The 16,421-nt window shown below is 33.1% G+C and overlaps 3 protein-coding genes across 3 annotated transcripts; 2 read left to right on the top strand and 1 right to left on the bottom strand.

Moving 5' to 3' along the window:
* Positions 1–29: 29 nt before the first annotated feature.
* On the top strand, positions 30–2,287 carry Tert (telomerase reverse transcriptase). The gene has a single exon (XM_013310140.1). It carries the CDS (start codon positions 143–145, stop codon positions 2,273–2,275), a length of 2,133 nt encoding a protein of 710 aa, XP_013165594.1. The 5' UTR covers positions 30–142; the 3' UTR covers positions 2,276–2,287.
* A 499-nt stretch (positions 2,288–2,786) lies between these two features.
* Positions 2,787–12,363, bottom strand: Tsf2 (transferrin 2). The gene is made up of 16 exons (XM_013310139.1): positions 12,206–12,363; positions 11,822–12,018; positions 11,337–11,459; positions 10,937–11,098; positions 10,456–10,589; positions 9,704–9,870; positions 8,667–8,811; positions 7,989–8,195; positions 7,170–7,278; positions 6,698–6,880; positions 5,967–6,137; positions 5,403–5,572; positions 4,911–5,054; positions 4,255–4,442; positions 3,682–3,841; positions 2,787–3,290 (listed from the first exon to the last, which is right to left on the bottom strand). Exons 1-16 carry the CDS (start codon positions 12,243–12,245, stop codon positions 3,020–3,022), a joined length of 2,571 nt encoding a protein of 856 aa, XP_013165593.1. The 5' UTR covers positions 12,246–12,363; the 3' UTR covers positions 2,787–3,019.
* A 320-nt stretch (positions 12,364–12,683) lies between these two features.
* LOC106116132 (cell growth-regulating nucleolar protein) lies at positions 12,684–14,752 on the top strand. Its single transcript, XM_013309871.1, has 3 exons — positions 12,684–12,801; positions 12,892–13,065; positions 13,547–14,752. The coding sequence occupies exons 2-3, from the start codon at positions 12,938–12,940 to the stop codon at positions 14,667–14,669; spliced, it is 1,251 nt and encodes a 416-aa protein (XP_013165325.1). The 5' UTR covers positions 12,684–12,801; positions 12,892–12,937; the 3' UTR covers positions 14,670–14,752.
* Positions 14,753–16,421: the final 1,669 nt, after the last annotated feature.

The following is a 16,421-nucleotide window of genomic DNA, read 5'->3' as shown; positions in this document are numbered from 1 at the left end:
GTTCGAATTTCGAATACAAGTTGCAACAAGTTGCCGCAAAATTTAAATGCATTTTGCTTAACTAAGCAAAGTACCGAAAACATGGGAATTTATTTAATTTAGTTATTTATTATTTAAAATTGGTGATTACAGTTTGTGTATTATGGATAATCCCATATGTTTCTCTCATTACTTTATAAACAAACAAAATATTAGAACATTTAAAAATGTTCTTAATTTGAAATATCTAAAAGAAAAAGATAGCAAATTATTTTGTGAATATATACTTGAAGACAAATGTTTAGCAGACGAATTACCCGGAACCTTTATTAATTTCATCGACGAGGTAAGAAATAATGTTAGAATTAACTGCAAAGAAGACTTTAAACAATATTTTCCTCGATGTATGTATTCTGAAATTATGAAAGCAGTTGCAAAGGAAGATATCTTCATTGGATGTATGAAGGCTTTACAAGATTTAGTACCTAAATACTTCTACGGTGGGAATCATAATTATAAGATATTTCGCAAACTAGTCCATACAATAATATTTAGTATGAATAGACAATATTTATTTTTCACAAAATTATTGAGAAAATGGGACTTTTCTATATTCCCATGGACAACGCTTCGTATTGACACGTCTATGAAATTACTGTATAGATTTCTATATTGGGTTATGAAATATATTTTATCAGCTATTATAAACTTAAATTTTTATGTGACTACATGTAAATTAGATTCAGATGAAAATAAGCTTTATTTTTTTAAAAAAGAGCACTGGCAAAGTTTTCACGACAAAACAGTCTACAATATGCTCCATACCAAAGTTATTGAAAAATATGAATTGAAATTGGGTAGTAAATGTATAAAAAATTCCAATCTTCAGGAAAGATTGTGTCTTAAGAATCTTAAAAAAGACATCCCAAAACTTCATTTAATACTTAAGCCTAATAATAATTGCAGAATAATTGTATGCTACAAAAATAATCAACTAAGTAAAGATGAAAAATGTAAAATTAAAGAAAAATTATTTTTTATAAATTCATTAACTGGAAAGACTCAAGAGAAAATGGGGAAACAGTATGAGTTACTGCATGCAACATGGCTTGAAAAGAATAAACCAAAACTGTATTTTATAAAAACAGATCTTACTAATGCTTTTGGTTCTATTAATAAACAGCAATTATTAAAGATAATTCATAAAAGACATTTAATGTTACAAGAATCAGAGAAATGTATTTATATGAAAAGAAAGTTAGCGCAGAATTTTAAGGACATTATGTCAGAGTTACAAAAGCCTTTATTAATTCGTATTGGATCAACAATTTACGAATGGAAGGAAGGCTTAGTACAAGGGTACAAATATTCACCAGCCCTTTCTGAACTATACTACTCTTATATGGATAAAATTTATTTTTACGAACATCATACAAATGTAAAAGAATTGAAACTATTTACTCGAGTAGTTGATGACTATTTATATATTACAAACTCATTGGAGGATGCAAAATCATTTCTAAATGCTTTATCTAGATATAAAAATGTTAACTACGATAAGACATTGGTAAATTTTCCTCATGAATTTATTAAATTTACCAATACAATGACATTTTTGGGCTATTCTTACAATACTGATACATTAAATGTCAGTCGGGCCAATAATGTATATTCCGGCCAAATGTGTTACAAGATATCCTTTTCTCATGCTATTACAAACCTTTATAAATTCTTAGAGAATCGTATCGGAGTGTCTGGGATTCAAATAAGTGGTCATATTTTTAATCTGCATTATAATACTGAGGAATCATTATGGGAGCATATATTTATAACATTTTGTTTAGCAGCTAATAAATTTTGTACAATATTGTCTATAGTCTGTGACGAGGATGAGATTGATAAATATTTTTTTCTATACAAGAAAAAGGTTACAGTTAAATTATGTAACTTGATTATAGAAGTAATAATGAAGAATAAACCGAATAATGTAAGTTTTGTACATTGTATAAATCATTTAAGATATATTTCATATAAAGCATTATTTTTATGTGCAAAATTAACATCAAAATGTAGTAAATTGGTGCCTATTATCAAATCGGAATTAGCTAAATCAAATTGCATGTCTGGTAAATGGAAAGAACATGCAAGTATATTATATACTAATGGAAAAGTTTGTAAATTTGCTATAAAAGAAATATGCCGTAGACCGGATTTGAAGATTATCATGGAAAAATTTGAAAACTTACCCGATGGATTCCAATGTTATGTTAGTAATAAATTATTAAATGATAAATAAAATATCTATTTATTAAAATTGTTTAATTTGATTTGTATAAAATATATAAAAAAAAGAGATTCACATGGACGGAATTCATTGTCAAACATTCATCAATTAATTTCTAAAACATAAGTAACAGAACTTAGATTTAAAAATCAGACACAGCTTAATATAAATCAAGATTTCATATTCCCGCGTTCGAACTTTGTAGGAAATGCTGCGCAGAATACCGATAAGGGGGGGGGGGGATTAAGGAAAGGCATAGTACGCAGCGCGTAGTTGCCCTTGAGCTACTAAAAATATAGCGCAGTTAATACAATTCTGTTACAAATAAAATAATATAAAAAGAGATTCACATGGACGGAATATTTTACATAAAATAAGTAAGAACAATATACAAAATATGTAAGATATTTTTACTTACATATATTAATATTTCACAAATATGTTCATTTTTTTTCTAATTGCAAAAATTAATCACTTACCTACCTTCTATCTACCTTTCGTGTCTTACAATCTAGTTTTACTATTTTTTTAGTCTACAATCAAATCAACATTTGACATAAGAGTGAGTAATGTTGCCATATTGCTATCAAAATTACTTTTTTCAAGCTTAAATGAAACAGAAAATGTCAGTGCACATTTAGAAAACTATAAATAAATCAACTAAGTCCACGTAGGACAGGAAACTGATGAATAATTCATGAAAAAAAAACATTTTTAGCATGTCACTGGCAACATTTTAACCATAGTCTTACTGCGTTATTGCATTAAAACGACCATAAACAACGTAATAGCCAGTACATGTCCCATAATATACGTTCTGTAGGAATGTGATAAGAATTCCGGATCGGGAGCTACATAGTATGATGCTTGTGGTGCATCACATGACACTATTCTCGCAGCTCTGAGTAGCGCAGGTCCGGCTATCATCTCAGCTGATCGCTTGCTGTGTGGCAATGGCTTTAGACGGACAGCCGCATCGCTGAAGATGAGGTCCGCGTATGGTGGTTGAGAAAAGAACATGCTAAAACTGTAACAATTAATAAGCATTATTATAAATTTACTAGCTGCCGCCTGCGACTCCGTCGAATTGAAAAAAAAAATTAAATAGTGACCTATAGGGTCTACCAGATTGTGTTCTATGAAAAAATTCATCAATATCCGTTGAGCCCTTCCGGATATATCTTCCAACACCCATCCATCCATCTAAACATTCGGATTTATAATATTTGTAGGGATTAATTTGTGACATGTGAGTAAATTTTCGATGAGATTTGATGTGAACTTTTTCGATTTTATGACGTCACAATATGGCGGAGGGCTTAACAGCTGGTAGAAACAATCTGGTTACCAGCAGTGTTTACATTCTTTTTATCTTTTGAGTCAATACTTTGAATTTTTGTACAAAATGTTATATTTACCTGAATTCATCAGAAGTGGCTGCACCATATAACTGTTGTGCGTATATCATTAGATTTGAATATGTATCAAGCTCGGTGTGATTGGCGCGACCCATTAGTACCGCGCCGGGTACTTTGCCTAGATTGCAATGTTCATATTCATGCATCTTAGCTCGAGTACCTGTAAATAGTATGGGTTAAGAAAGTTTTATCATAGCATATTTTGTAGTTTGTAATACCTAGTGTAGGATATCTATATACTAGGGTTCCGTACCTAGAAAGGAAAAAAACGGAACCATAGGATCACTTCGTTGTCCGTCCGTCTGTCTGCCAAGACCATTTCTTTTAATATTTATTGCTCACTTTACTATAAATTGATATAACTGATACTTTTTTTTAATATTGTTTGTCTATGAGTCTGTCCATAAGTCCGCGTAATGTACGGCTGGACTGATTTCAACAAAATTTGAGAGGAAGGTTCCTGATAAATGCGGGAATATTATAGGCTTGTTTTTTTTGTCCGCTAGCATGGCATGTAACCGTTACTAAGAAAATAATATGTAAAACAATGTAGTATGAAGATGGCTGGTATACCATCGGGACAGAGTAGCTGCAGGTCGTCGGGCAGCAGATCGCGCGCCCACCACTCGCGACGGCGCCCACCAGACACCTCTGCGGGCGCGGAGTGTCGCGCGAAGGCAACGTCACCGCCCCCCTCCACCATACAGCGCAGTGCGCCCACGTGCCCGTAGTACGGCTCGCTTGCATCACGACGGCAACGTCTGTACAACATGGATATTATATATTTTATATAATCTTACTAATATTATAAATGCGAATGTATAGATGGATATATGTGTGAAAGTATCCTGAACGGCTGCAAGGATCTTGCTGAAATTTGAAATAGACGTAGAACTCAGTTTGAAAGAAAACATAGACTACTAATAAAGTTTTTTTTTAATTCCGCGCGGAAGGCGTCGCGGGCGACAGCTATTAGTCAAATACCTAATGAAGGAAGAATGTAATGCATGGAAAATGCCATAAAAGAAAAACATGACATGATAGCTACAGTACAAAAAATCTTGTGACAGTATTTTGACATTGTCAGGAGGGCGCTAGTGAGCTGTCATAATTTAGTTTGACTTATGCCCACTATGTCAGATTAACAATGTAATGTGTTTTATGCAGATATGTGGTGCCGTTATCAAACAAGCGCCCTGGGCGGTCGTCCAACCGCGCCCTCATGTTACCTGAAGGAAGCTCCATGACAGAGATGACAGAGATTGTCGTGCGGCACAGTGGCGGAGTCCACGTACTCCGTACTGAGGGCGCCGGGTGCACACGACTTGCTGAAGTACTGAGCGGCCGCGTGGGCGCCATCGCAACCGTACGGCCTGCAAAATGTTAAAAACTTCGATTTAGGAAAAAGTTTCAAGACATGAAATATTTAACGGTAAATTCTTGGTCTATAACCCGATTTAATCATAATAACGGCAAATTATAAAACGCGTATTTACCACCTTCGGCAAAATCCCCGTCTAACCCTAGAATAGCTATGTGTGATATTGAAAAGGTATTTTGGAGCTCAATAAAAGTTGCTATGGCGCTTAATTCCAAATCTTAGTTCGTTTCTATACCCATTCAATATGTATGTATGTACTGTGAGTATCAAGACTCATAGTTGCTCGGGCATCACATTCATACAAATTTTTGATATGAAATAACATATCCATTTCTCATACCTGATCCATCCATTGGATAGCAGATAAGCCAAGGGATATATCCATCCCGCTGCTGTGCCTATACCAGTGTGGCAGGTGTTCTTGCCACGTAGATAAGTCAAATCGGTGTCAGGATCTTGTTCTTTAGCAACTGCAACTGCATAGTACCAACTTTCGCCGCTGGTATAGACCTGGAGAAATTATGATTACTGTTGTACAGAGTCGTTAAGTGGTCTTTAGTATGATAATTAACACGTTAAGTAATCGTAACAGAAGTTTTGAAGCAAAATGCTGCTGAATACTATAAAGAAGGAATGTCGGTGGCACAGGGGTTAAACACTTGATTTGTAATCGGCAGGTCCTGGATTTAAACCCCGTAATGTACCAATGTGTTTATTGCTTTACATATTTAGATTTATACGACATTCTTACGCTAAAGGAAAACATCGTGATGCAACCTGCACATATTTGCAAACAAATTCAAAAGATATGTGTGAAGTCAATCCGCACTGGGAGAGTTGACTAGACCTACTCTCCAACTTAGGGTAGACTCTGAGTCCCTCAGTGAGGACTGACATTACATACCTCCTGCATGAATGGCACTAGCCGGTGTTTGTACGCGGCGTGCAGCATGTCCGCAGCATCCAGTACAGTGAAGTCAGCACTGCCTTCAGCCACCGCGCGCTCGCAGTGTCGCGCGCTGTGACCGCGCCAACACGACAACGTGGGTGATAACACTGCAGCCTTCAGTGCTATCTGGTATCAAGAACTTCAATAAGCTAACCATACATACATCTTACTTAATATTATAAATGCAAAAGGAAAAAAACAGAACCCTTATAGGATCACTTTGTTGTCTGTTCGTCTGTCTGTCCAGACATTTTTTTAATTTTTTACGCCATTTTATATGTCCATGTAAGTTTGACATATTTTCTGACTGATGGCAGCGGCTCTCTCACAGATACAAGAAGGATCATTTGACACTTTTTGTATCTTGAGAGAGGCGCTACTGAGCTGTCATATTTTAGTGTGACTTATTCCACCGGGTCAGATAAATTTGTCAGTCAATAACCTTTTATGGATTAACTTAATAGTTAAAACTGAAAGTTTACATTAACCAGGATATACTAGCCGTCAAAATTAATAAGTAAAGTTAAAAAATTCCAATTTTTCTCAAACTAGGTTTTGAATTTTACTCAATAACAAAAGTTACTAAGTTTTAAGTGAACAGCCACACTTTATTTCATTTTTTTGTGTACTTAGTTCATCGGGATATCTGTTAGTATGTCTTTTTACAAAGATTTTTTTAAACTTACCCTCATTTTTATACATTTATCCATCTCCGGATCACTTGTAACACACAGTATAGCTCTTTTCAATGGACATGCTCTGACACCCAGCACCGCTTTCTCTGCCTGATCTCCGACATACTTATTGTTCAATATATGTTTTGATGCTTGTTCTTCTTCATTTAACATACGGAAGTTTATTGTTGCATCCTAAAGTAAAAAAAAATATAAAAATTTCGATCTTAGAAAGGTTTGAAGGGAATTACATTGATATTTAAAAAACACAGTCTTGATTGCTTCATAATAAAACATGTTTTTATAAACAAGTATTATATTTATAATTATTATGGCGAATGACATATTTTACTTATTTTAATAAGTGTCATTAAGTTATTTTTCATCACAAACTTTGCTTTTTACTAGTCAATGTAACTTAATGATTCCCATAGAGATTTAGTGTGGGAAAGAGGCGAAGTAAAAGAGAGGAAGAGAGACTTACCTGTAGCAACAAATCAGTAGTTTCATTGGAAACAAACAACTGGAAAGGCAGTTCAATAGGTTGTCCGGAACGATCAAGTCTTGTTTGGAATGGAGCGAGTGTACTTACTCTAAAACAAATTATAGAATCTCATGTAACAAAGAGATAACAATATTGTTACACTATATGTTTTACGACTAGTCATCTTAATAATATTAAAAACTAGCTGTCGCCCGCGACTCAGTCCGCGTGGATATATAAAAAAAATTAGTGTAGCCCACCCATCCGTCCATCCACATCACATCCATCTAAACATTCGCATTTATAATATTAGTAAGTTAAATAAAAAGCAGCTCTTCAAGGTATAAATTCGGAAAAAAATATGATAAATAGTATCCTATGTCCGTCTCCTGGCTCTAAGCTACCTCCTCACCAATTTTCAGGCATATCGGTAAAGCCGTTCTTGAGTTATAAATAGTGTAACTAATACGACTTTCTTTTATATATATAGATGCGAATGTATGTTTGCTTGCAGGTATCTTCAGAAATGCTTAATGAATCTCGATGAAATTTGGCATACATATAGAACATAGTCTGGAAGAACACATAGGCTATTTATTCAGGTTTTTTCTTTAACTCCGCCCGAACTAATTCCGCGACTTAACTTGTCTTACTAATATTATAAATGCGAATGTTTAGATGGATGGATGTTTGAATGTATCTCTAGAACAGCTGCATGGATCTTGATAAAATTTGGTATAGATGTAGAACATATGCTGGAAGAACACATAGGCTATATATTTATATAGGCTATTTATTAAGTAATTTTAAAGAATTTACCTATTTGGGTCATTATCTTGTTTCTCGTCATAATTGAATCTATTTCTTCTGTACGGGTCGTATGTATCGTATGAATCTCGTTCAGTCGAACTGAACGGATTGCCGTATTGATCCCGGTTCTGTTGTCCGAATGTATTATTTGGATTCTTATTGGATGGATTTGGTTCGCCGTATAATTGTACCAATTTCTGTAGAAGATTTTGATAACTGAAAAATAAAATGTTTATTTTACACAGCGCAGACAATTAAGAATAGAGACTAGATTTGTAATATTCTTCATTCATCACCAGCTCACTATACATCCCCACTGAGGGGCTCGGAGCCTACCCTAAGTTAGCAGTGACTAGGCCATAGTCTACTCAGGCCTAGTGCAGGTTGACTTCACAGATATCAGGTTGCATCAATATGTTTTCCTTAACTATTAGAACGTCGGATAAATGTACATATGTCAATCGAAAAACACATTGGTATACAACCGGATTAGAACCCAGCACCTGTAGATTGTAAGTCAAGTGCTTAACCCATGCCACCGAAGCTCTAAATATAATTAAAGTAATAAATTGTCAATCGACTATTTCTGTTATGTAATTAAAATTTGATTAATAATATTAAATATAATTTTTTCTACAATTTTATTAGTGATCCCAAACTTTTGTTCAAAAGTATACAATATAGTACCGCTTCCTTTGATCCTGTGAGGCAGCACTGCTGGTCACAACAGCATCAGCTGGGATCCGTCCCCAGTTGCACTTCTCCCATGACGTGACGGGAGCGCGGGAACCGTCGCGACATATCAGTTCGAAGCTATCTTCACTTACTCCACCTAAATATACATTTATCTCTGTTTATTCATAGAGAATGAAAGGGATAACAATATTCGTACAACACTCTGATTTTTATTAAACTAGCTGTCGCCTGTGACTCCGTCCGCAGCGAATTAAATAAAATAAAACATAGTAAGTAACTTATGTGTTCTTCCAGATTATATGTTCTATATATGTGCCTAATTTCATCAAGATCTGTAGAACTGTTCTGAAGATACCTTCAAACAAACATCCAAACATTCGCATTTATAAGATTAGTAAGAAGTAAGATTGCTTCAACTATTTAAAATAGATCAAGTTTAGGCAACAGAGTATCACACATTATTAACAAAATCTTTAGCGAGGGATTGTGTTCATCTTAATCTTTAGTATTAATAAACTATGTATTCAATGAAAAAAATCATTACACATTTAGTTTTAGTTACATCTCTCTCTCTCTCTCCCCAGCTTGCATCCCACAAGGTGGTGGGGTCAGCTTTCCATAAACATTAAAATAACAACTATGAACTGTAATTAATCTTAATAATCTTACTTCTTACTAATATTATAAATAAAGTTTAGATGAATGTTTAGAAGAATGGCCTTTGAACAGAATGGCTTAAAAAGCTCACATACATAGACGTAGAACATTGAAGAACATATAGGCTACTAAATTAGTTTTTTTTTAATCCCGCAGAGACGGAAATCTTACTAATATTATAGATGCGAATGTTTGGATGGATGGTTGTTTGTTTAATATTTATCTCCGGAATAGCTGAACAGATTTCAATAAAATTTGGCACAGATATAGTACATAGTCTGAAAGAATACATAGGCTACAAATTAAGTTTTTTTCATCCTGCACAGATGGATTCACAAGTTATGTATAAATCATATATTGAATGAACTTACCTAATATCTTATGTGATAATAATGCATGTTGTATGGTCGTATCCCTTACAAAGGCAATATCGCCCGAGTTATTGGCGACGAGACACTTGAGAGCACCTTCGTACCCGGCGTATGGATCCGCTAATGTACAACGTATACCCGCCCCACCAGAACACAGCTTGCATAACCTAAATTTATACACTTTAGTGAACTAATGTCGATATTTAAGTTTTTTTTTAATTATAAGGCAGCAAATGTGCAACCAGTTAGCTGTATTCGCCCATAGATATTGGTAATTATAGATGCGTTGCATACACTTAATTAATATCGGTGTTTGGTCAAATTCTCATCTCATCTTTTTCTCATAAGAAAAGTGCGGGATGGGAAGTACCATTTAAATTAGGCCTCCAGTACCAGAATCATCAGACAAAATGTGGGATTGCTTCCACTTGACGTCTGTGTTTTGTGTGATGCGATGATGTGATGCTCAAATCCCATTGTTACCTAAATTTATATTCTGTATAATGAGTTACATGATGTTCCGAGCCAACAAGATGTTTGAAATTAATCCAAAGATTAGTCTATTTTTGAGTTTTCTTCATAGATACAAGACTCAAGGGAACATATTCTCTATCAGCGTCCCCTGCTCTGTGAATCAATGGGCAGAGCATCACATGGGCAGAGATCGCTTCATGATTTTGACAAATTCACATGGCCATTTGCTTGTTTTCTACCATATACTAATAAAGAAAATAAAAAAAGTAAATAATTACTTGTCAGGATTATCTCCAATAGGATTGTAGATATCCTTCAATGAATTTGGTGCGCACGAGTCTCCAAAGTAATCCACCGCTGATTTGATATGATTATTACAATCTGTTATTTTCAAACCACCTTCTTGCATTAACTGAAAATAATTTGATTCTTGTTAATTTCAAATAAAATCAAGTATTTATTTTAATGTTTATTGTAACTAAAAAAAAAATCAGTGCTCAAATCTTATTGTGAAAAACAAACACAATTTCGAAATATAAGACGGTTATCTTATTAATATTATATATGCAAATGTTTAGATGGATGAATGGATGGATGGATGTTTGTTTGAAGGTATCTCCAAAACAACTTCATGGATCTTACTGAAATTTGGCATAACTGTAGAACACAGTCTTGATAACGCATAGGCTACTACGTTTTTTTATTTAGTGTTAATGGAGTTGCAGGCGATAGCTAGTATGTATATAAAGAATAACTTACAATATGTACTGGCATAACCCATCCAGCCAGTGCTCCCACACCGGGGAAGCAGGCCTTTGCACCTCGGAGTCCATGCAATCCTGTACTCGGCTGAACTGATGGAAGACTTCCCTTTTTCACCACAGCCACAGAATATTGGTATGGTTCACCATTACCATATAACTAGAAAAATATTATATACTTTAAGAATTTAGATGAATTTAGAAGAAGAATAAGATTTAATCATACTAATAGTATTAATGCAAATGTTAAGATGCATGGATGGATGTTTGTTTGAAGATATATCCAGAACCACTGAATGGGTAAGGCTGAAATTTGGCATAGACATAGAACATAGTATAGAAGAACACATAGGTTATTAAGTTTTTTTTCCAAAGATATATGCAGATATGTATAATACCTCTTGAGCTATTGGTACGAGGGAATGATATCTGCCTGCAATATAGACTTCACCAGCATCTAAAGCTAAAAGCGTAGCTTCTCCTTGATCCACCCATATCATACAGTCTTCAGTATCAAAAGCCTGGAAGAATAGTTTAAAATATCTATAAAAGTAGAAATGTGTAATCTTGAATTATGGCTGATAATATACACCACAAGCCAATCAGTTTAATTTTCATGTTTATGATCTTTGAGAAGTACAAAATTCTACTGCATTTAAGGTAATCATGAACTTCCTATTTTACGGAAAATATATTTAGCATCCTGAGTACAATTATAAATATTAATATTCAAGGATTTTTTATAGCAAATGGTGACAAACAAGTAAGTGACTATTTGAATTCACTTAAATAGCAAAGCACTTAAAAGCACTTAAACACTCTGTAAAGTGGACTTTACAAATCCCATTAACAAATATGCCCTTCCTTGTTTTCATCGACTTACTCTTTTGCATCCAATTTCTCTGTAATCATCACCAAATAGACCCTTATCCTGCATCACAGCTTTCGCCAATTTTTCACATTTTTCCTGTTCTAGGATTGATGTAGTACACCATATAACTAGTTCTCGATTCTTTTCTTTTTCTTTTTGTAATAGAACTTGTGATAAATTGTCATTGTAGTAATATGCTTCTGCAAAACCTGAAAGATTGGAATGAAATTGAAAGAAAGCAATTTGGCGACCTTTCATCGATTATAGAAAGTTAAATTAAATTTGATTTTAAAAGCTTTTTAGGGTTAGAGTTAAACATAATAATAATAAATAAAGCCTATTTAATATTATTTGTAAATAATTCTAGCCTACGGAATTAGTACATTATGAACTTACCTATTAACAGTAGTATTACTAAACTATACATAGCTGTCATTTTAATGTTTTTACTACTTTTATATTTACATTTGTAAACAATATCTTTGTAAAGTGATAACTTACAAAATAATATTTAAATGACACACCCAAAACAATTATTCGGTATTTTGAAGTGATGAAGACGAAAGAGACACAGACAAACAAGCGCAAAGTAGTTATAGAGAAATGTTTTATAACGGTTTTTTAAAGTTTTGTAGCTACGAATAACGAATAACGTTAAGAAGAATTCATTAAAAATGACAAATTCTTAGTTATGTGGAACGCATTGTAATTCTCTGTATTTTGAGTATGGTTGAATTGTGAATAATATGCAATTATGTTTTACATAGAATAGGTGTAAGTTTATAAAAAGGAAAAATAACCATTTACTACACTATACTTACTATACTCTTTGGTAGGAACGTCAAATATGAAAAAAAGTTTGAATTACAGCACATTTTGACAATTCAACATTTTTGACATTATTTTCTTCATTTTATTTTTATTTACTCTGTCGTCATATGTTTAGCGCACACGTGTTTATGTTATAAAAATTCTGGACCTTTAAGTTTTCTGTTAGTATACAAAAATAACATAAATCATAAGTTTCCTATATTATACCATATGCACTTTTCATACATATTGTAATTCATTTTCTTCCTCAGGGGTTGACCGGATTATCTCAGTACTAACGAGATTCTAAAAGAAGAGATGGTAGTGTTTACATGTGGACATTGTGGGGAATCTGTACAAAAACCAAAAGTAGAAAAGCATTATCTCACGAAATGTAGGAACCGTACTCCTAACTTGTCCTGTATGGATTGCTTTAAGGACTTTCTGTGAGTATTTTCATTCAAATTACCATTTATTTGATATGAAATCAATATACGCCATTTCTGAATTTGATGTGCATTTGTTTAATTTTACATTTTAGCTTTTGTTTTTAATTTTTACATGAAAGTAGCATTCTAAGGATTACACCCAAAGTACTCTGTCACTTTATGAAGCAAATACGCAATTTCCCAATTAAATATGAGCTAAAATGTTCGATAAAAGTTACATAGAGTATCAGTTTGTACTTTTAACACAGTATATGACAATTTTGTTAATCTTGGCATAGTCAAATTTTAGCTATGGCAGTACCTTAGAGTACTGGTTGTATAACTTACTAGGAACCAACTTGGCAAGTTACAACCACTGAATTTGTGTTTGCTGTGAGTGAAGTATTTAGATAATTCTTAATTTCAATCCATTGTGTAAGTTTTTTAACCATTTTCTAAAATTTATTTTAAAGATAATATAAGACTTTAAATGTTTCAGAGGGAATGATTATGAGGCTCATATCAAATGTATAACGGAGGAAGAAAGATATTCTGGCAAAGGTTTTACAGCTAAAGAGAAAAAAGGCGAGAAGAAACAAAATGCATGGGTTGAGATGTTACAATCCGTGTTAGACGAGACTGAAACTAAATCTCCTAATGTACTTAGAATTATTGAAACAATTAGTAAACATAATAATACTCCCAGGAAGAAGCCAAAATTTATTAATTTTGTTAAAAATGTCTGTGGACAAAAAACAAATCAAAAAGACATTGATCAAGCATGGGATCTGATATCAGTTAAACTGGCAGCTTTATCACAAGTGAACGGACATAACAAGAATAATAGCAAAGAGAATGTAAATGGTGATTGTAATGGAAAATCTAAAGACAAGCCAAATGGGAATACTAAAGACAATATAGAGAATGGTGATAAAGTTGATAATGCCACTGAAAAGACAGATAATGAAGCTGAAAGTAATGTGCCAATAAAGAATGGTAACTGTGATGTACCAGATAAGAAATTGTCTAAGAAGCAGCGTAAAGAAGAGAAGAAAAAGAAGAAGTATGAAGCTGAATTGCAGGATGCTGAACAACCTGCAGAAGAAGAAGTAGCAGAAGTTCAATCGAAAAAGAAAGGCAAAAAGAATAAAAATAAAGATAATAAAACTAATGGTACAGATGAAGCAGAAGATAATATTGAAGGGAAAAATAAAAACAAAAAGAGAAAACGTCAGGATACTGTCAACACTATACCTGAAGTTGTTGATGAGATTGCAATTGAAGAGCCAATTAAAGTAAAAGCTCAACAAAAAAAGAAAAAAGTAGACGCAGAAGAAGACAGTGTTACATTGCATGATCAAAATGTAGCTAAAAGTGAGGAACAAACAAGTAAAAGTGACAAATTTAACTGGCATGCAGTTATAGTGTCTGTTTTACAGAAAAAAGATAATGAAGTACCATTTAAAAGGTTGCAAAAGAAGGTTCTATCGGAATATTCGGAAATTACTGGCAATGAAGTTGATGATAGGATTGCTGAGAAATTTATAAAGAAATTAAAAAGTGCTCCAAATGTTAGAGTTGATAAAAATCGAGTTGTTCTGGTACAAGAAAGTGATGATTAGGTGAATTATTGTTTCTCAAGGAAATACTTATTTTATCATAATAAGATTATTATTATAGCAGTTTTATGATTTCTACCATGTGTAACTAAGTAAAATAAATAAATTGTCTTTAAAACACCGTTTTAATTTATTAGATGTAAGGATCTTCATTATAGGATAAAAGGAAGAAATATGCAGTTTGCTATTTTTAAATCTTTAAATCGGACACCTAAAGTAGTCCAACTGAAGCCATAAGGATTAAATTACTGTCCTATATTAAATGGATAGGCTAAAAGACGTGATATTTTGTGCCTACTTGATTTTAGCTATTATGGCGCTTTAGGGGAGTTGGTGAGGATTGGAATTAATAGAGAATTACTGGACGATGCGGTAAATAAAGTTGAAACTTCATTAGTTATGGAAGATATATTTACTATAATCTATTAATTTTTATAATGCTCAAGAGAAAATGTTTGGGATCTTTGCCTGTGATGGACAATACCAAAAATCTTGTCCGAAGTCTACAGAGTCAGGACATTTGAAACTCAATAAATAATTTTCATCGCTACAGCTTGAGCCGTTATTATTCATATTAATATTAAAGTTCTGTCTTGTAGTGTTTGCTTTGAGTTATTTACGATGGAAGTATTATGCCTGTATAATTTTTCGAACTTTAATAGCGCATGTTACATGTAACTTAAGTATATTTCAAGTTATTTGTCTTACATGAAATATATATTATTTAAATAATACCAACTGTTTCCACATAACATTATGATAAAGTTTTCTATGTGCTGAAGAACATAATTATTATGTTTACACAAACAAAGAAACGTGTAATTTGAACCATAATTTAACTTTGAATAACTTATAAGGTTTACGATAAGAATAAAGAAACCATTGGATATGTTCGTAAAAAAAATCTTTCGCATTTTTTGATTTTGAATAACAAAGTTTTCTCATTTAATTATTCCTTGCATCTCTTTATTTACTCCTTTCTTTTTGATGTTCCGTTAAATTGAATGAGAATCTGTTTTACGTTCATTCTTTTATCTCAGCTTAGAATTAAGATAAAACAAAATGAAATTAGACCGCTGCACACCTTCAATACAATTACTAAGTACAGTTTAACAGCTCAGTTAAAATAGAAAGTGTATAGCAGCCTTTATGCAGTTATAATGTTTTTATTTAGTAGCTCTATGTCATTAATAAAATTATCCTATAAATACACGCTATTTCTATTCACATATAAGACGTACTAGTAAGACTTGGGGAAAATGACGGAGTCGATAGTGAAAGCCGAGTTTTTAAAACAATATAATGTTTCTTTACGATATATAAAATGTATTGGATTTGATGTATTTGATAGACATAATTCTGTTGTTATGAAATCTTTGTACATTATTGAAATAATAACTCTGATATTATGGTCTGGTTCGCACATGGCTTTTTTGTTCACTTCTATCTATAACGATGCGGATATTATAGATTTATCCCTTGAAGTGTCTTTTTGTTTGGCAGCTGCTGAAGGTAATAAATTAAATAATACTATTCATTATTCATTATCATATGCGAAATATACGTCCCCACTGGCTCGACGACTACCTTTAAATCGAGAAACATTTGAGTCGGCAGCATTAGATTCGACCTGCTCATTGCAAGTCAAGTGTCATATAACCCGTGAGCCACCTCACCTACGTTCAGTTATTTTTGACTATTACTATTAAGCAGCATTTATTTAAAAACCTGCTGTCTCCATATGCGCGGAATTAA

Source organism: Papilio xuthus, unplaced genomic scaffold, assembly GCF_000836235.2.
Source record: "Papilio xuthus unplaced genomic scaffold, Pxut_1.1 DF827756.1, whole genome shotgun sequence".
NCBI lineage: Eukaryota > Metazoa > Arthropoda > Insecta > Lepidoptera > Papilionidae > Papilio > Papilio xuthus.
This window is presented reverse-complemented; position numbering and strand designations above follow the sequence as displayed.

Coding starts and splice junctions, on each gene's coding strand:
- Tert (XM_013310140.1), top strand. CDS start 143: ATGGATAATCCCATATGTTTCTCTCATTACTTTATAAACAAACAAAAT.
- Tsf2 (XM_013310139.1), bottom strand. CDS start 12,245: ATGACAGCTATGTATAGTTTAGTAATACTACTGTTAATAG. Junction 8,812..9,703: donor ATTATCACATAAGATATTAG/GTAAGTTCATTC, acceptor ATGTATATTTAG/GTGGAGTAAGTGAAGATAGC. Junction 8,196..8,666: donor TCACAGGATCAAAGGAAGCG/GTACTATATTGT, acceptor TTTATTTTTCAG/TTATCAAAATCTTCTACAGA.
- LOC106116132 (XM_013309871.1), top strand. CDS start 12,938: ATGGTAGTGTTTACATGTGGACATTGTGGGGAATCTGTACAAAAACCA. Junction 13,066..13,546: donor GATTGCTTTAAGGACTTTCT/GTGAGTATTTTC, acceptor TAAATGTTTCAG/AGGGAATGATTATGAGGCTC.